The 20341-nt window shown below is 47.0% G+C and overlaps 1 protein-coding gene across 3 annotated transcripts in view; it reads left to right on the forward strand.

Moving 5' to 3' along the window:
* ATP9A (ATPase phospholipid transporting 9A (putative)) overlaps positions 1-20341 on the forward strand; it is a 110569-nt gene that overhangs the window by 75881 nt on the left and 14347 nt on the right. For all 3 annotated transcript variants that reach the window (XM_074318095.1, XM_074318096.1, XM_019726076.2), the window contains exons 15-22: positions 2067-2228; positions 9934-10026; positions 11264-11347; positions 12395-12565; positions 14991-15089; positions 17182-17271; positions 17380-17524; positions 18355-18419. In XM_074318095.1, the coding sequence (XP_074174196.1) occupies positions 2067-2228; positions 9934-10026; positions 11264-11347; positions 12395-12565; positions 14991-15089; positions 17182-17271; positions 17380-17524; positions 18355-18419 (909 nt within the window). The remainder of the gene's footprint in view (positions 1-2066; positions 2229-9933; positions 10027-11263; positions 11348-12394; positions 12566-14990; positions 15090-17181; positions 17272-17379; positions 17525-18354; positions 18420-20341) is intronic.

Here is a 20341-nt window from a genome sequence, read left to right on the forward strand (position 1 = left end):
GAAAGTCAGAATTATTGAATTAAATAAGCAAATGGGTTTTAAAGACTTGTATAGGCTAATAGCAAAAAAACAAAATAAAACAAATCATTACTGATTAGCTCTGGATGGGGGGGCAGGTCACTGTAATGGCTTCTTCCATTGGTCAGATTTGAAAGCTAGTTCGTCCTGGTTGACTTGGTATGACATAATCAAAACAGGGTAGAGTTTCCCATTCGTGAAGAATAACTTCTTTCTGATGTAAATTCCATTACTATCAGCAGCGGAAACCTAATTAGATATCTGAGCACAGCACCAACTGAGGACATATAAACAAAACATTTAGAGCTGGAACAGAAATGAGAAATAATCAACCTCAGGCCCCGTGTTTCAGAGGCCTAGGGAGGAAGTGGGGGTGGGTGGTAGAGCTGGGCTGGAACCACGGATTTGGGCTCCAGTGCGATCCCCCAACCCCGTCAGGGGGTAGCACTTCAGTGGAGGTGTCCCCTAGGGGTTCCAGAAACAACAGAACCGTGGGCAGCAAACTGCAGGCAACTTCCTGGTGGCTTTTGCTCTCTTGGTGAAAGGAGTGGGGACTCAGGGAGGATGCTGATAAAACAGAGATGCTGGAGGCAGCTGCTGCTAGGAGATCTCCTGGAAAACTGACTTTCTTTACCTACCACCCCCTCAATGGAAAAAAGCAAAAAAAAAGAAATATCTCAGACAGGCAGATAGTTACAGAGAGTAATAAATGCACACCCATATACCCACTACCAGGCTTAAAGATAATAAAACATTTCAGGTGGAATTGATGCTTCCCGTGTACCCCTTTCTCTGTCACGTTTCCCTCTCCTCAAGTCTCCTAAAACCTCCCTCCCTTGTTTTCCCCAAAGATTCAGCTTTATAAGGAAAAAGGGGGTGGGATACTTTTTTTTTTTTTTTTTTTTTGCTTTTTAGACACCATGCTCTTTGGACTTGGATCAGAATAAAATGGCAGCTTGTTGAGCATTAAAACTGGATGCCTCATCTGTTCCAGCTCTTAGAGGCCTTGCACATTCCTTGCTCTGTGGTCCTTTCCTCCGTCTTCAAATCCAGTGATGTCCCGCGTCTCTGACTCTCCTGTCCTCACATTTCTCTCTGGCTGGAGCCAGGAAAATTCCTCTGTTTGAGGACTCACGTGATTACGTTGGTTCCACCTGGATGATCCAGGGTACTCCCCCCATTTCAGGGTCCCTGATCTGATCACATCTGCAGAATCCTTGTTGCCACGTAAGGAACACAGTCACGGGTTCTGGGGATTAGGACGAGGTTTGGGGGCCATTATTCTGCCCATGGCACTTGGCCATCAACATTCTAATGGTGTCGGGTGGACGCCTGGTAAATCTATGGCTCTGGGAGTGCAGTGTTGGGTGGCCTGGCCTGTGGGACAGGCCCAGCTATCAGGTGCTCGCCTGGCCTGGCCTTTGCCCCCTCCCAGCAGCAGCAGCATCCTGGGTGTCTGTCTTACCTTTTCCGAGCCTGGGCTTCCTCGTCAGTATGACCAGTGTTCTCTGCCTCGGCAGCACTGACATTTGGGGCGGGATAATTTTCTGTTGTGTTTGGCAGCCTCCCTGGCCTCCACCTGCTGGATGCCAGTAGCAACACACCTCCTCCCCCAGTTGTGACCACCCAAAATGTCCCAGACGTTGCCAGATGCCCCTTGGGGGCAGAATTTCCCAGTTGAGAACTGCTGTGGGCACCCACTGGCTGAGTATCTGCGAGACAAAGGGGAGCCTGAAGGCCAAGCCACCTCGTCCTCGTAATTGTTTGGCTTGGTGCACATTCTTCCAGAAGCCACGTAGGGTCTATGCTAATCACTCTTAATCCTGTGTGGTTCTCGCTGCCACTGCTCTGCTATTCGGCCTGCTTTGGGGCCTGGGAGAGAAGGTGAGTCGTGCCTTACAGGGGCAGGTGAGAGAGCAGAGACAGCCTCCCTCAGGGACACACATTGCTTCACCTGCCTGCTCCCCCTTCCACCTTTGTGTTCATTTGCCGGCCCTGGGAGCCAGCACCCTCGCCTGAGTGTCTGACCTGCTCTCCGTTCTGTTCAGGTGGCCCTGGTACAGTGGACGGAAAGCGTGGGCTTAACCCTGGTGGGCCGAGACCAGTCTTCTATGCAGCTGAGGACCCCTGGCGACCAGATCCTGAATTTCACCATCTTACAGATCTTCCCTTTCACCTATGAAAGCAAGCGGATGGGCATCATTGTGAGGGTGAGTCGTTTTTATCGATGACTTAAAATGGTAAAAACTCCTAAGTATGTGGTGAACGTCCCTGTGGCTTGACATTCTTTCTTACCCCTTTCTAACCATCTTTATTCTGTTGTCTGTTGCCCAAACTAACAAGGGAATAAACTTCCCTAAGCAGAAAGAATATTAGTTCGTCCATTGGACAGAACCTCGGATAGCTGGTCAGCTTCTGGTGGACCCAGTTCTAGAGTGAAAGAGCTAAGGAATGAAGCTTGGGCATTTCTTGATAGTAATACATTTCCCATTGTATGCTCTTTTGTTTAGTTCAATGTATATTTTTTTTATTGAGGTGAAATTCACATAACATAAATTTACCATTTTAAATGTATAATTCAGTGCCATTTAATATAGTCACAATGCTGTGTACCACTTCTTTCCAGTTTCAAAACATTTTAACACCCCAAAAGGAAACCTTGTACCCATGAAGCAGTCCACTCCCCCTACCTCTTTCCTCCTAGTCCCTGGCAATCACCAATCTGCTTCCTGTTTCTATGGATTTGCCTAGTCTGGATATTTCATATAAACGGTGACCTTTTGTGCCTGGCTTTTTCCACTTGGCATAATGTTTTCAAGGTTCATCCACATTGTAACAGGTATCAGTGCTTCATTGCTTTTTATGACTGAATAATGTTCCATGTTGCTTATCCATTCATCCATTGATGGACATTTGGGTGGTTTTCACCTTTTGGCTATTGTGAATAATGCTGCTATAAACACTCGTGTACAGGATGTGAATACCTGTTTTTAGTTCTTTTGGGTCTCTATCTGGAGTGGAATTGCAGGGTCAAGCTGGGTCAGTTACTCAATTGCTGGGTAATTCTGTGTTTTAAACTTAAGAGGAGCCTCCAAACTGTTTTCTACCATGCTGCCCTCTGCCCTCGTTTACGTTCCATCCAGCCAATACATGAAGGTTCCAGTTTCTCCACATCCTCCTCATCACTTGTTCTTCTTTTGGTTATAACCATCCTGGTGGTTGTACAGTGGCATGTCGTTGTGGTTTTGATTTGTATCTAATGATTAATGATGTGGACCATCTTCATGTGTTTATTGGCCACTTGTGTGTCTTCCATGGAGAAATGTCTGTGTAAGTCCTTTGTCCACTTTTCAATTGGGTTGTTTGTCTTTGTCGTTGGGTTGTATGAGTTTTTTGCAGAGTCTGGATACTAGAGCTTTGTCAGAGATAAGCTATACAAATATTTTCTCTCAGTCTTTAGGTTGTCTTTTACTTTACTGGTGAAATTCCTGTGATGCACAGGAGTTACTCATTTTGATGAAGTCCAGTTTATCTATTTTTTCTTTTGTTGATCTTGACTTGGTGTCATAACTAGAGTCCATTGCTGAATCCAAGGTCATAAAAATTTACCCCTGTATTTTTTTTTAAGAGTTGTGTAGCTTTTGTTCTTTAGATCATTGATCCATTTTGAGTTAATTTTTGTATACGGTGTGAGGTAGGGGTTCAGCTTCATTCTTTTGCATATGGATATCCAGCTGCCCCAATACCATTTGTTGAAGAGACTATTATTTCCCTGTTAAATGATCTTGGCACCCTTGGTGTAACTAAATATTTTCAGTGGTTTTTTAAATATTTGGACAATCACAAAAGTTACTGAAATAAATGTAGTGATCACTCAGAATCATCATTTTGCCGTATTTATTTCAGATTTTCTTTTTTATATATTTGAAACTTTTATTGAACTACAAAATACACAGAGAAAAGTGCAAACATCATAAGTGTATACATCTCAAGTGTTTATAAAGTTACCATACGCGTGTAGCCAGCATCCAGAGCAAGGAACAGACTCTCTCACCCACCATCATCCCTTAGCTCCTTTGTGCCTCATTTCTGGTCATTACATCACCCCTCCCTATAAGGATAGAACCTGTCCCCATTTCTACCATTGATTCATTTTGTCTCTTTTTGAACTTTATATAAAGAAAATTGTACAGTAGATAGTCTTTTGTGTTTGAGTTCATTTGCTCAAATTTATATTTGTAAGATTCATCCATATTTTTGTATGTATTGTAGTTCAAAAATTTTCCTAAAGCAGTAAAATATTGTGCATTGAAGTACCATCTGCTCCTCCTGGACGTGCTTCTTCTCCATTTCTACACCAAGTCCATCATTCTGAGGAATTTAAAAATACTATTATCAGACACGTTTGGGTATAAATAACATTATGGTGTTACTTATTCTCTGCTTAAGTGGCATTGTAGTATATGTGTCATTTTTCTACTTCCTGTTTTTGGTTTAGCATTAAAAAAAAACTACGTTCATACACTGACTCCCACTTCATTAACTGTAGCTGATTTTTATTACTGCATTGTATGTGAATATACGTCTCTTCCATTAGTCTATTGCAGTTCTCTCTTGATAGACAGTTAGGTGGCTGCCGCTAGAAAGAGCACAGCTGTGCATCGCCTTGCAGTTCCAGGCTCCGTTGTATGGATGTCAGTGTTTTTCTGTGGGCTATTCCCAGAGGTAGAGTTGCTGGATTGTAGACTATGTATGTCTTTAACTCTACCACATGCCGTCAACTTTTTCTGCAAAGTGCTTGTACTAATCTCAGTGCCACGTTCCTCCGTGTCCTCACCAACAATTGATAGCACGAAACTTTTTACATTTTGCCCATCTGAAGAGTCTGAATTGACATCTTGTTTTCCTACTTGCTCTTTTACTCATAGAGACCACACTTTGCATTCTGGGAAGCCTGGAAACCCTGTGTTCATAGGCCACTTTGTTCAGTAGTTCTTAAGCCTGGCTGATATCAGAATTACCAGGGGAGCTTTAAGAATGCAGACTACTTGGTTCCATCCCTCTCCTACTTTGGCATTGGGATGGTTCCCTGGTATTTTTAAGGTTCTTCACATACTTGGTGTGGCTAGAGAAACCTCTACCTCAGATCATGTGAATCTTTGGAGTAACAGTTAATCATCTTCCCTAGATTTTTGTTTGTTTGTTTAAAACAATTGAGGATCCCCTCCATTGTGTCTACACAAGTGTTTCGTGCTTTAGGGATCTGAGTTGTAGATTCCATTATTGTAAATTAGTAAGAGTAGTATTAGTAATTAGTACTAGAGTATTAGTAATAGTAGTAATGAGTAGAAGTAGTGCTGGCAGCAGTAGGAACAACAGTAATAGTAGGTCCCATTTAAAACGTGCTTATTGTGTGCCAGTCGCTGTTCTAAATGATTTGCAGAAACTGACTCATTTAATTCTCACCATAACCCAGTGAGGTAGGTACCATTGTGATTGACATTTGACAGAGGGGGAAGGTGAAGTAAGGCTGAGAAATCTTCCTAAGTTCACGTAGCTGGAAAATGGTGGAGCTGGGATTCGACCCCAAGGTTGTCTGTCTCCCAGGTCTATGGTCTTTACTGCTAGGACCTGGGAGTTTGGGTGAGATGAGAGGGGCGTCAGAAAGCTCACAGAGCACCCAGAGTAATGATGGGGCAGTGTATGAATTATGTATTGCTGCGTTACAGATTACCCTCCACTTAGCGACTTAGAACAACAGGAGGTGCCTTATTACCTCACAGTGTGTGTGGGCCAGGAGTCTGGGTGAGGCTCAGCTGGGTCTGCAGTCATCCAAGCTTCCACTGGGACAGGACCCACTTCCAGATAGAATCAGTGTTGTTGGCAGGATTCAGTTCCTTGTGGGCTGAGGGCCTTAGCTCTTCACTGGCTGTTGGCCAGGGGCCACCCTCATTCATTGCAGTGGGCCTGTCCGTGGGTCAGCTCCTGGGTCAGCTGGCTTCATCAAAGTGAGCAAGTGAGTGTCAGCAGGATGGAAGCCACAGTCTTCTGTAACCTCATCTCGGAACTGACCTCCCATTATGTTTTCCTTGCTGTTATTAGAAATAAATCACTGGGTCCAACTCCTGGCTCAGTGGGAGTGGGTCATACAAGGGTGTGAATACCAGGAGGTGGGGGTCACTGGATGCATTTTAGAAGCTGCCTCCCCGAGTAGAAGATTGAAACAGCTCCCTGAGCTGCTGTTCTGATGATCCAGTGACAACAGCATGAACGTACTCTGACAATGACACGTTAAGGGATTTTTATGTCCCTGATACCAGTAGGAACTTGCAGGAATTACGTCCTTGGCAACGAACGCTGGGGCGGGAAGGGGGCTTTTTCTCTCATGCGGCTGCTGCTTTTCCCATGGTCCACACCTGGCCTGACCCATGGCTTCTAAACCATATCTTGAGTACACATCTGATGTCAAGAATATCCATGGCCTGGAAGCAGCAGCATAAATCCTGCGGGTGGGTGTTTCCTGGGGAATGAGAGTCATTATCTCCGACTTTAGTTTTGTTCCAGCCTTTATGTTTTCAAGTTCGAGGGCCATGGGCTCTGCTGAAGTCATTTCATGGTTGAATCATCACGGAAGAGTCCCCAGCGTCAGCCATCCTAGAATCAGTGGGCAGCAGTGTCCCCGCCCTTCCTTTAAAGGTCTCTCATTCCCAGACACGCATCATACTTGATGAGATGTGACCCTTTGTCTTCCCACAGCAAGAGTAGGACTCACACCTGGAAGTACAGGATACTGTCGAATGGGCAGATCTACCATTATTTGCAGTGAGCAGTCCCCCTTCCCAGGTTACTAAAAAAAAAAAAAAAAAAAAAAGAGGCATTCTGTTAAGACATTTAGAAGAAATAAATATGTAAAGACGGGGATCAAACTATGCGTCTTAATTTTCCTACCCCAAAATAGCCACTCTTACCTTTTCAGAAAATTTCCCTTCAGTTTTTCCCTGAGCATATATGAGTGTAAATAGCTGCACACATTTTAATGAAATTGGCATTGAACTCTATATAAAGGGTTTCTCCTCCCCGCCATTGAAATATATTGAAAACATTCTCATATCATTAAACGTGGTTTTTATGTGCATGGTGTTTGTTGAAAACATTATTTAACTTTTTTTTTTTTTTTTTAATGTTTAAGTTGTTTTTCATTTCTCACCGCTAAAGATACATCTGTGAGCATCCATCTTTGCTAGGCTGTCTTTAATGAAATGCATACTGTTTTGCTAAATTTTCTTGTTTTCTGACCTGCCTCCCTCTTTACCATTGGTTTTGATGGGTGGAAGTCAGCATCCAGAGCGTGTGGACCAGTTCTCCACCTTGCACAAATCTCACTCTGGGTTCTCTCATCCTGGGGCTATCGTGCCCCCTGGGGACATTTGAGAGTACCTGGAGACATTTTTGATTGTCACAGCTCAGAGGGTGGTGCTACTGGCCTCTAGTGGGTAGAGGCCAGGACAGTCTCTTAACAGAGAATGATCCACCGCCATTGTTCATTGTGCTGGGGGTGAGAACTCAGCTCTCACGTGTCCATATATCTCATCTGTTACTGGAAAATAACTGTCCATTACCTGATGTGAGGAAGTTTTAACTCGGTATTAAGTATCTCTTGGTTTGGTTTCGTGACTGTTGGCAGGGTTTTGCTTTCGCCTAGTTCGCCAACCTCCTTAAACATGTGTGAACGCATGGGCAGGACTTGGCAGAATCTTCTTGCACTCACAAAGCAAGGTCTGGTCTGTGCGTGAATCTGTCTTCTGAGAAGGTCAGTGAGGGTTAGAGAAGCCAGTTTCTTTGGGGCTCGTGCGGTTATCCTTTCTGAAGGGAGGCCGTGTCGCCCGTTTTGTTTCTGCTGTGCACAAGATGTTCCACTGCCCTCCCCACGTGGAATGAAGTCGGGTCGTTGGTGTAGGTCATCCACTTGTCATTGTTTGAATAGAGGAGGCCTTTGAACAGGTGCCAGAATCAGACCACAGTGGAAAAAGATGAGGCCCCAAAACAATGCAACCCAACCAGCAGATCGCTGTAAATTTATAGCGTCATCTTGCCATAATATGGGAACGAAGTAACCTTGTGATGAACTCGGTGGGAGGAAATGACTAATGGGAGGAGACAGTCAATATAGTATTTATATTGGACAAGATGTCTCAGCTCTCTGGAGCCCCTTCTGGAGTAGAGGAAGCTGGGGAAGGGACCTTATTTCCCACAGCTCTGTTGTTCAGCACCATTTGAGTGAAGGGGAAGGGAAAAAAACGCCCTCTGATGCTTTCATGTTCAGACCCCACAGCTATCTTTGGCTTGAGTCACCAGCAAGCCTCGGCACGATCTGTCAGAGATAAAGCGTGCAGTTCTAACGCTTTCAAAACGCAGGTGCCTCTTCATGGTCGGCGGGTGCTTTCATGAGTGAGCATGTTGTTCTAAAAGATTGTCAGTGATTAGAGGGCATTTGAAAGTTGTTTTGAAAGAGGACGCTCGCTGTACCACTAATTTGGCTTTGGGTCTTTATTTCGTATTCAATGAAGAGTTGACAGGCTTGCATTCTGGGCTTCGTGGAGTAGCCAAATTTAGGCAGGAGGTGATACCATGCTCAGTTCCCTTGTCCATCTCGACTGCCTCCGGCCTCCCTGTGACGCGCATCATCGAGGAGAGACTCGTGGGATGAAAACCAGCGATTTCACCATCATTCCTCAAAGCCAGAATTTCTCAGCCTCAGCACAATTGACATGTGAGGCTGGATGATTCTCGGTTGTGGGGCCGTCCTGTGCACGGTAGGATTTTCAGCTGCATCCTTGGCCTTCACCCACTAGATTCCTGCCTCCCTCTCCCCAGTTGTGACAACCAAAAATGTCTCCAAACATTGCCACATGTCCCCTGGGAGGCAGAATTGCCCCACTGAGAACCTCTGGGCTAATTAGCCTCGTTCTCCACGTACAGTATGACTGAGGGACTTGGGGAGTTACTGTCACCTGAACAGGAATCGCTACACTGAGTGACATTTTCTGTGTCTCTGGCCCTTTGCTACGGGCTCTGTGATCTTGTTTAAGCCACAACAACCTATGAAGTAAGAGTTGTTAGTATCCCTGTTTTATAGATGAGGAAACAGGTTCAGAGAAAAGAAGTAGCTTGTCCAATAGGGAATCAGCCAGGAGCTGGTGCCAGGTCCAAGCATTTGTGACCCACTCCCCAAAAAATCTGGTCAGTGCGAACTGAAAAGCCAGGTAATTTGATCTCTAGCTAAAGTCCTCAGGTACACATAGGGATTTGGAATTTTCTAGGTCATCGGTTCTCAACTAAGACAGTTTGCCTCCCAGGGTACATTTGGTAATACCTGGAAATATTTCAGTTGTCACCCCAGCGGTGCTGCTGGCGTCTCATGGGTAGAGGGCCAGGGATGTGCTGCAAAAAATCCCACAAGGCACAGGCTGACCCCGGCAGCAAAGAATTCTCCAGCTAAATGTCCATAGCGCCAAGGCTGAGAAACCCTGATCTAGGTAATTATCTTACTTTCCAGTGCTTTCGGGTGGACCACAGTTGGGTGATACTGTCAGTCCAGTATATAAAGTTAATGATCTTATAGCGTGGGAGTCCGTTCCTGTTGGAATGGGAACAACTTTAAAAACAAAGTTCTTAAAAATCCTTTTGATCTTGCTTTCATCATTTAATAATTTTTCAGATGCTTTGCGTTGTCTTCTGTTTTCTGCGGCCTTTGACCCAGAGTGAGGCCCCTCTCTTGCTTTTTAATCTCTGGCCAAGTGAAAAAACTGGCGTCTGCTAAGTACACTTTGTACACCATCTGTCATGGGAAGCGGGCAGTGGTGCAGAGAGTGGGTGTTCCTCTCGGTTATTCATGCCTCCGGCCTCCCTCTCTAGGATGAATCAACTGGGGAAATTACATTCTACATGAAGGGAGCAGACGTCGTCATGGCTGGCATCGTACAGTACAATGACTGGCTGGAGGAAGAGGTAAGTGTGACGTGGGGAGGGAAAACTGGGCCTTGGTAGCACGTTCTGGAGGCCGTCCCTTCCATGGTGTAGGGAGGTGGGTCGCTGTATTTGTTATCCATCACATAATACATCACCCCAAAACATTGTGGCTTAGCAAAGCACACGTTTACTTCTCAGTTAGTGTGGGCCAGAAATCTGGGCACCGCTTGCTTACATCCTCTACTCAGGGTCTCTCACAGGCTGTGGTCAAGGGGTTGACTGGGGCTGCGGTCTCATGTGAAGACTCAGCTGGGGCAGGACCCACGTCCAAGTTCACTCAGTGGTGGTTGTGGGTAGGATTGAGCTCCTTGGCTGGAGGCCATCATTTCCTTGCCATGTGGGCCTCTCCATAGGGCAGCTTACAGTGTGACAGCTGGCTTTGTCAGAGTGAGCAAGTGAGGGAGCAGGAAAGGGTGAACAGACGGAAGTCACCTATTCTCGAAAGTGACCTCCCCTCACTTGCACCACATTCTGTTTGTTGGGAAAAAGTCACTACGTCCGGCGCATACTCAAGGGAGGTGATTATACAAAGGTGTGAGTACTAGGAGGTGGAGATTATTTGGGGCCACGTCACAGGTTGCTTGTCACAGGGGTGACAAGACCACTCAGGTTTATCAGACCGTCTGTATTTTGTCCCTCAGCTCCAAGGGGGGGAATTCACATATTGCACTCATTAATATTATATTTTCAGTTAGTGAGTTGTAAACCCAAATGCTGACCGGGGCCAGGCAGGTAACTCACATGAATGAAACTGGCCGGGAGATGTTTTTTCTGAGAGGGTCGCAGCTTGTGTGTTAAACAGGTTGGCATATTGTCTCCTTGACAACTATGTTTTCTGGCATGGAAGTGGCATTTCAGCTGTTGTTGATCATAGTTATTTGGGAAAGCACCCTCTGGTTTGTCAGAGGTTCAGTTTCCCAACAAGCCAGAAAGCCAGATTTGTCTGTGAAATCTTAAAACATTTACTAAAATTTCGAAACGTGTACTATGCCAGTTACAGGGAACTATGTGCAGGCCGTGCTTGGCCCACAGCGGCCACGATGCACCCTCCGCTTAAGAGGGGCTACTTGGAGTAGATTGCTTTAGGGGAAAGCAGTGTTCTGATTTGCCATTTCACTATCCCCTGGGGCGCGGCCTGTCCACTTCAGTGTCCAGCCCCGCTCAGTGAGAGTCAGGGACTAGTGTGGCTCTCCACTGACCACCATCTACTTTTCAGTGTGGAAACATGGCCCGGGAGGGGCTGCGTGTGCTCGTCGTGGCGAAGAAATCTCTAGCAGAGGAGCAGTATCAAGACTTTGAAGTAAGCGGTCCTGTGACCTTTCCATTATTTTTTCAGCCCCGCCCACCTCTCCAGTCATATCTCTTCCCATCTCCCCCTCGCTCATTCTGCTCCAGCCATGCTGACTTCATTTCTGAGCACTTCAGGTTCACGTCCGTCCCGGGGCCTTCGTACTTGCTCTTTTCTCTGCCTGGAACTCTGTCTTTCTTCCCAGAGCTCCATGGCCCACCCCCTCGCTTCCTTTGGCTCTCAGCTCAGATGCCACCTCCTCTGAGAAGTCTTCCTGGACTCCCCATCTAAGGCAACCTTACCTCATCACTTCCTCCCATCACTCTGTTTAACTTTCTTCATTGCACTTACCAATATCTATAATGACCTTGTGTATATGTACACACACACACACACACACACACACACACACACACACGGTGAGTTTGGGGGACAGGCTCCGGAGCCCTTGTCCAGCTCCACCCAGAGAAACTGCTTGGGTCTATGTCTTTTATGTGTTTGAGTTCTTTGTAAAGTTTTATTTAAAAGGAGTTCTAGTCCTGATCAGTTCCACCTCCCTTTCTGTTTTAAAGGCATAAGTTTTGAGTCAGTCCATTAGAGGGTTTTGATTTTCATCTTTGCCTATACTATAAAGAGGGGATAAATAGAAGTGTTGGGTCAATGGTCTTAGGAAATGGGACTTCGTCTTTAGAAAACCCGGTCAAGGGTTTTTGATTACTAAGTTGTAAGTTTTGTATGGGAGAACCTACTGTTTTTTGAGATCTTGAGTTGGGCCAATCCTTACAACAACCCCACGGGGTAAGGGCTGTGATTGCTGTTTCATGGGTGGGAACAGTGGAGGCTCAAGAGAAGTTCAGCGACTTTATGTGGAGGTTGCACAACAGGTGGGTGTAGAGCTCAGGGTGGAGCGCGGGTCGGTCCAACTGCAGTGTGTGGGCTGATGAACGTGGAAGGAGGCCGGAAGCCTCCGTGTCATCCCTTCGAGTACCACCCCACATGTCAGTCTGCCTCGCACCTCCCCAACCCTAAGCTGTGACTGTGTCCCCTGGTGTGTCCCAGGCCCGCTATGTCCAGGCCAAGCTGAGTGTGCACGACCGCTCTCTCAAAGTGGCCACTGTGATCGAGAGCCTGGAGATGGAGATGGAGCTGCTGTGCCTGACCGGAGTGGAGGACCAGCTGCAAGCGGACGTGCGGCCCACCCTGGAGACGCTGAGGAATGCTGGCATCAAGGTAGGGGGCACCTGCTGGCTGCTGAAATAACCCACCATGGGGAAACGAATCCCAGAATCATACCAGGTAGCCCTTCAGCAGAGTATAAACATGACAGAAGGGAGAGACCCAGAAGTTGTAATAGAATGCAGGGCCCGTGACCTATAGTCCTGTCTCAGATGGGCCAGTGTGGTCACTTCCCACCCTGAGAGCCCTGGTTTTGGAAGACATGTGTTCACTTTTACTGGCTGTCCCCTCTCACCAGGCCGGGCTCCATGAAGGCAGGCCCACGTGCATCTCCTTACCACTAAGCACCAAGTCACGTCCAGCACGCTTGGGGTATTCATTATATTCTTGTTGAGTGACCGACCAGCCAGCCAGTCATCTTTCTTTTGATCTGGGTGAATGAATGACCACCTAGTGGAGTGACTGCCTGCCCCAACTGACTGCCATATTTACAGTCTGTACTCTGCTGTATGGGGCCAAAATATATCTCTAGTTTAATCAGGAGAGGCCAGTAGAGGGCGTCTGAGGAGCAGACTACAACTAATGGATCCAAGCAAAGGGACCAGCAAATTCAGTGGCTTGAAGCTCCTGAGAACATGTGTGTGTGTCACCTGCCTCCGCCCAGAAGCAGCTCTCGGCTGCGTCCTCGGGCCTGCATTTGGCAAAAACGCGTGTGAGCGGGGCTCTGTGGGTATGTGGATTAGGCCTATAGTAATAAAGGAGCTCCAGGCAGGGTCAAGTCCGTGGGGTCTCACACGTGTGTGGGCGTGGACTTTTGTAAACCAAATTCTGTCACCTTTGGCTCACAGGAAGTTACCAACAAGATCCCCTTTTTGGAGAAATAGTCTGATGTCAGAAGGGCCAGTTGCTGCTGCATTGTGGTCTTTAAAATTGGTCGCTGCCCATTTCTCAGACCTCTCCTCTCAGAGTTTTGGAGATTCCAGTTTTCTTTTTCTGGCTTGGTCCTGAGGTTTTTCTTCTTTTCAACACCGTTCTTTCCAAAAGGCACCATGTTTTGTACGCCATGTTTTGGACTGGGTTTCTCCTTCTGGTTTCCCTTGTTAAATGGGAGGGAAAGAGAGTATTGGTGATGGGTCAGGGTAGTTTATAATTAGGGTCTAAGGTATGATACCTCACAGGCCAGAAAAGGGTTAAAACTTGGAAACTTTGCATTTCAGCCCATTTCCCTGATGCAGCAACTGAGGCCAAGCGAGGTGGCTTCAGGTTCTTACACTGGGAAGTGTGGAGCTGGGACTGGGCATTTACCTGCAGTGCCCTTCCTATTGTCCCCACGTGGGACATTTGCTGTGTGGTGTACTGATGACTTTCCATGGTTTTCTAGAACTTGAGCCTTCAGTTTCTTTCCCATTGTTTGCCCTCTTAGAGCAAACCCTGAAAACTAGTACCCAACTGGGATCACTTAAAACAATATTGTTTTTAAGGCCAGATGGGCCATTGAGGGAAAAGGCTGCCACACCCCAGGGTCAAAGCCAGAGGCAAGGTCCCCAGGAAGGGCCTGGTGCCTTCATCCTCGCCACCGTACTGCCTGGGTTCTAGTCCTACCTCTCCATTGATAACCTCTGTGGCCCTTGGCCAGTGGTTTGACTTCTCAGTGCTTCCGTTTCTTGCCTCAGAGTTCCCACAAAGGTAAAATACATCAAACATGGGCGGCACTTGATGGGTGCCTGGCATGGTGAATACTCGGGAAACCTGCCTTGTTATTTTCTTCCTATACTTCCCTCACCGCCCAAATTTCCTTTGTCTGATGACTCTAAGGCCCCTCCCTTCCGGGAGCCAGGAGAACGAAGGGTTAATCGGTGAACCCAGCAGAGCACAAAGCACATTCCATTTGGACTTGGAAGACCTGGATTCTGGTCGGGACAGCTGCTAGCTGTGTGGCTTCAGGGGCAAGTCACCTACCCTCTCTGAGCCCACAGCAGTGACACGCAGCGTGATCTGTTGCAAGGTGTGGAAGAACCTGGCACGTTTATCACCAGCGTTTTATCGTTCGGCTTAACGCCCATGAGATTCCTCACAGACCTCCAACCAGGTAGCGAGACCATATGTAACGAGACAAATCAGTGTTGCGTGTAGCACATGGAAGTGACCCCTCATCCATACAGCTTCCCCTTCCTTGAGATTATTTATTGCTTGAAGAAAAACTCCCAGAAGGAGGGTTATAAGGTCAGAAGCCGAGCTTCACGATGTCTGCCTAAGCGTGCAGCCAAACGGTTTTCTGACAGTGTTGCACCAGCGTTTGCTGACCCCCAGCAATGGTCACTCAGTGTCCTGAAGCCCGTGAACTGGGTGTTTCCTGTGTTGTGTGGGGGACACTGGGCCTTGAGGAGGTAAATGGGGCATATCAAGTTCAGCCGACGCAGGTGACACACGCTGGCCTCAAACACTAACAAAGAGGGCCTCTCTCATGCTGTAATTTCAGGTTTGGATGCTGACGGGGGACAAGCTGGAGACAGCTACATGCACAGCGAAGAATGCACATCTGGTGACCAGAAACCAAGACATCCACGTTTTTCGGCTGGTAAAGTGTTCTCTGCGTTGGGGCCTCATGGGGTGATGCTGCAGTTTGCCCTGTAACCTCATAACCTCGAGTGGGCCCCTAAAGGGGAGAGGGAAGCTTGTTAACCACCTAGGGTCGGGGCTCACATTGTCAGTTTGGGTGGAATTACTGGATGACCCAGGTGAGGCTAAAGGGTTCCTTCCGGTGGTGATTCCGGAGAACCTCGTTACAGCCCTGTGTTACCACCATGCCCTTCACCTGGTGGGAGTCATGGTCCCTTTGAGAAGCTGAGGAAAGTTAGGCACCATCAGCGTGAAGGGTGCAGATAAGCTCATGCACGTGAAATTGTATGTATGAGTCCAGGGTTTCCCTGAACCCTTGCAGGCCAAGTCTTTGGATAAGAAACAAATTCCAGATCACAGATACTGGCCTGTCTGCCTCCTGAAGGAACACCTTTGTGAGCCTTTAGAAGGTGTTTTGGGTGGGCACAGGAGAAATTTCCTGCGCTTGGGCTGGCACTTGGTCCACACAGCGCAGGAGGCATTAGGTGCTACGCCAGGGCTGGGAGTCAAGGGCTATGATTGGCCTTGTTGAGTTGGGGGGTGAGGAGCACTGTGTCCCCCCGGGGCAGGATGTGATTGTCCCACTTACCTGAAATCTGAGCCCCCATGCCTCACAAGTGCCCAGGCTCTAGATGTTATGGGACCTGCCGTCATCCCTGCCTTTGGTCCGTGGCACACAGAAGCTTCAAGAAATCCAGCAGTTTGGGGAATAACACACACAGCATTGTGTAGAGGCAGATAGAGTCAATCCTCATTATTCATGGATTCTACATTTGCAAATTTACCTACTCACTACAATTTATTTGTACCCTGAAAATCGATGCTCAAGGTGCTTTCAGAGTTCTTTGTGGACACGTGCAGAACGGTGAAAAATCTTAGTTGCCTGACGTGCACGTTCCCAGCTGAGGTCAAACAAGGTGACACCCTGCCGTGTTGTCTCAGCTCTCATGCTGTAAGCAAGAGTCCTTTTCACAGTCTATTTAGTGCCACCTTTTCTGGCATTTTTGTGCTTTCTGTTAGCGATTTCATAGTTTAAAATGACCCCCAGCACAGGGCCGAAGTGCTGGCTAGTGTTCCTAAGTGCAGGAGGGAGGTGATGCCTCAGAGAAAACACGAGATAAGCTTCCTTCAGGCATGAGTTGTATTGCAGGCACCTACCCCTTTTTCCGCTATGAGCAAAGGTTTGGTGTTTGCTAATTCTGTGCTCACAGCGACTTTGTAGAACATAACTACCGTGTTTCCCCCCAAATAAGACCAGGTCTTATATTACGTTGTGCTCCAAAAGACACATTAGGGCGATGTCATCCTGAAAAATCATGCTAGGGCTTATTTTCTGGTTAGGTCTTATTTTCGGGGGAAAACGGTATTGCAGATAATGAGCATTGACTGTATGTTCTAAAATTTAGTGGCTGCAAACTATGGCCCGTGTGCTGGTCACCTGTTTTTGTAAATAAAGTTTTGTTGAAATGCACATACACCCACTGTTTACGTACTGTCTGAGGCTGCTTAGGTGGAATGGACTGTGAGGTCCGCAAAGCCTCCAGTGGATAATTAACATCTGGCCCTTTATAGAAAAGCCGGCCACCCCTGCCATATGCCTGGCTTCTCTGAGGCCTGCTCCACGGCGTCCTAGCTGTGTTAGGCAGGCTAACAAGTCTCGCCCTACTTTAGTTTCCGTACGTGTAAAGTAGAGCTGTTATTACACACCTCGTAGAGTCCTTGTGAGAAATAAATGGGGAAAATCTGTGAAGAGTGCTGAGCACAGGGCCTGGCACAGAATGAAAGTGCAGTCATTTTCAGCTCTTATTTTATTATGTGGGTCATGGCCGTCTTGGGGGAAATGCAAGGTGATGGTTGGTATATAGGCTCTCCCAATTCCCACAGAATCATAACAAACAGGATTTAATTTGGCTGTCGGTCTGGTGGCAGGGAAGGCGTAGGGGTCCTTGGCTGGGATGGCCATTGTCTTCACGCCAGTTCCAGGAAGCCACTGTTTGTTGTTCTACTATCTCTGGAGAGCAAAGCCTCCTCACCTCTCTCTTCCTTTCCAGGTGACCAACCGTGGCGAGGCCCACCTTGAGCTGAACGCCTTCCGCAGGAAGCACGACTGCGCCCTGGTCATCTCTGGAGACTCGCTGGAGGTGGGCGCAGGGACTCCGCCAGGCGGGTCCTCCTAGGAGCACAGGCTCCTTCCTGCTGCCCTGGGGGAAATGACCTTGGCTAACCCATCCCCCTTCCTCCCTCAAAAGGTTTGCCTCAAGTACTACGAGTACGAATTCATGGAGCTGGCCTGCCAGTGCCCGGCGGTGGTCTGCTGCCGCTGTGCCCCCACCCAGAAGGCCCAGATCGTGCGCCTGCTCCAGGAACGCACCGGAAAGCTCACCTGTGCAGTAGGTAGGTGGCGGCTGGCTCGGCCTGTTCCGCTGGCGTGCTGGATCCGTTTTCTGGAAGGATAACTGGATTCTGCTGCTGTGCACCTCCGATCCTCAGGCCACTTTACTCAGGTCAGGTTTTTCCTCCACAGACTTGGCTCTGTTTTTCTTACAATTATTATTTTTACTCTTTCGCTTTGAGAAAGAGGAGAGAAGTGTGCCCGAGGGCTTTTCTCCTCAGCTTGCACTTCCTTTCCCAGTGACACAGGACGCAGCATGACAGAGCGGTGAAGACCACACACGGAGCAGTTAGATCTGGGTCCCACTCTCTGCTGGTTTTTTCTGGCTGGGTGCCCAGTGGCTTCCCCCACCCGTCTGAGCCTCAGTCTGCTCATTGGTCGAATGGGATCATTCCAGGGGTTTCCTCCAGCCGTGCTTGGGAGGATTAAATGGGGTAGCATTTAAAAAGTGCTTGCCACAGTGCCCAGTAAATGTTCAAAAGTGCAGTGTGAGTCATCGCTGATAAATAATGACACAGCCCACCTCAGAGGCAAGGCTTGTGGCACTGGTGGGGCGTGGACACGGTCCCCCTGCCGCCGATCGATGGCTGGGACACTCGGCCAGTCTCCTGGTCCCTCTGACTCTCTACTCCTCCGCCTGTAAAACAGGAACCTGATTACCTTAGGCTGTCGGTGTGGTAAGTGGAGGGAGCGGTGCAGAAAAAGCAGTTAGCAAGCATTCATTGCATGGAAAACATGTACGATTATTGAAAGTAAGAACGAAATGTGGGAGTCATGTTTCTTGCCTCTCCCCAATTTCCCGGCCTTTCTCTCTGGTCTGGGTGACCCACAGGTGATGGAGGCAACGATGTCAGTATGATCCAGGAATCTGACTGCGGCGTGGGCGTGGAGGGAAAGGTGAGTGGTGAGCGGAGGTGCCCGTGGCTGATAAAAGTGAACTGGCATCTTAGGATGCTTAACCATAGAGCTGGGAGGACCAGGGGTGGAGCTGGACCCCTTGTTAACTCTCTTGTCTTGACTTCCTGTTGAACTTTGTGGTAACTTTCTGGGGAGGGATGTGAATACAGGGGGAAGCCATGGTCTTGAGGCTTTTTTTCCACGTGGGCGGCTGGTTGGGACACTGGCTGGCCCGTATGCATATACACACTCCTTGGTGGCTTTGTTTCTTTTTTTTCCCCCAAATAAAACGTTCTTTTGGTGGATTTTCTGGAGAGTTTTTTGGTGTTTTTTTTTTGCCGGTCGACACAGCCCAGCGCTCCGTGTGAAAGTGTTGGGTGGTGTGTTGTTGGTCTGGGAGCTGCTCTGCTCCACCAGCTGGAGTTTCTTCTTCCCTCAAAGATACAGCTTTGATGCCTCTGGAAGTTCTAGATTAGAAGTACAAAGCCTAAGAAACCATGTAGCCTAATTACCTAGTTTGATTATCTGAAAGTCAGAATCCCTATCACTGTGTCTTATAGACACATGCTGATTTTTTTTTTGCTTGCGAAAACCTAAGTTACAAAAAAAAGTGTTTTGCTCTATTCTTAGGGTATGGTGAATGGACTTCAAATTTTTCCTTGGTGGTGGCATTGTCAGTAAAAACATTAGTTATCACAGTGTGTGTGTGTGTTGTTCTCTTGGGGATTATGGAAGAATGTAGCATGATTTGCCCCTTGCTGAAGGGTCTTGGCAGCTGGTATTATTTCAAGTGTGTTAGAACGTAGTTTTTTTGTTTCCTTCCTTGTCAACTGCTTGCCTCTGGTAGTTTACTCTGCCGCCTCTAAATGACTATCGGCAAGAATATCGGTCACCAACTTGGTTAGAACTTTGTGTAAAGTAAGAGTACAGAGGCCCTGAGTGAGGGCCAGAGATGTTCCCATGTACATTTTGTTCCATATTGTCATGAGTTTGGCTAGTCTATAGGCCTTTTTTTCCTTTTCCACCCTTTCTGGTTTTGGGGTTCTCCTCCAAGGTGGCATTTATTTGAAGTGGCAGAGTGAAACGATCCTTGAATGAGATGTTACGTCTGAAATCTGTGTAGATTCCTTTAATGCAGGTTTTAAGAAACACACTGAGTTTAATAGATAGAATTCTTTACACGTTTCTATGTAGAACTAAAATATTTCCTCTTAAAATTATATTCTGATTCCTTTGATTTTGGAGTCTAAAAGGAGTAAGTGGTCACTTATAAGTGGTAAAGAATTAAAATAATTTAGAAATGGGTAAAGCATGTCCTTTCTTATAGATAGCTGCATCAAACCAGTGACATTGGTTACTCTTCCAGAATTTTTGTCTATATGTGTATTATTGGTTATGGGCATGTATATGCTGTATACACACACGTGTATATATATGTATGTGCACATATACCTGTATGCATACACACATACATATATGTATGCACATATCTTATATATGTTTTATTTTCATGTATAATTTAAATTAAAAACATTGTACAATGCATCTTGCTCAAATCTGTTACATCTTGGATTTCTTTCTACGTCAGAACATACAGAGCCATCATTTTTTTACCTTCCCTCAAACTTTTTATTTTGAAAAACATCACTCCTCCAGAAAAGTTGAAATAGAACAATGAAGACCAATCTACTCTTTGCTTCAATTTATCAGTTATTAACATATGTCACCTTCTCTGTCTCCTCCCCCCAGCCCTTGAATCAGTTGAAAGGCAGTTGCAGATACATTAACCCGAAATACCTTAGCATGGACCTCTTAAGGACGAGGACATTCGTCTATACAGAGAAAATAACATCATCTTCCCCCCACCCCCCGCCAAATGTAATGTTGAGACCATAATATTACGTAATTTTCATAGTCCAATT

Source organism: Rhinolophus sinicus, linkage group LG13 (genome assembly GCF_036562045.2).
Source record: "Rhinolophus sinicus isolate RSC01 linkage group LG13, ASM3656204v1, whole genome shotgun sequence".
Taxonomy (NCBI): Eukaryota; Metazoa; Chordata; class Mammalia; order Chiroptera; family Rhinolophidae; genus Rhinolophus; species Rhinolophus sinicus.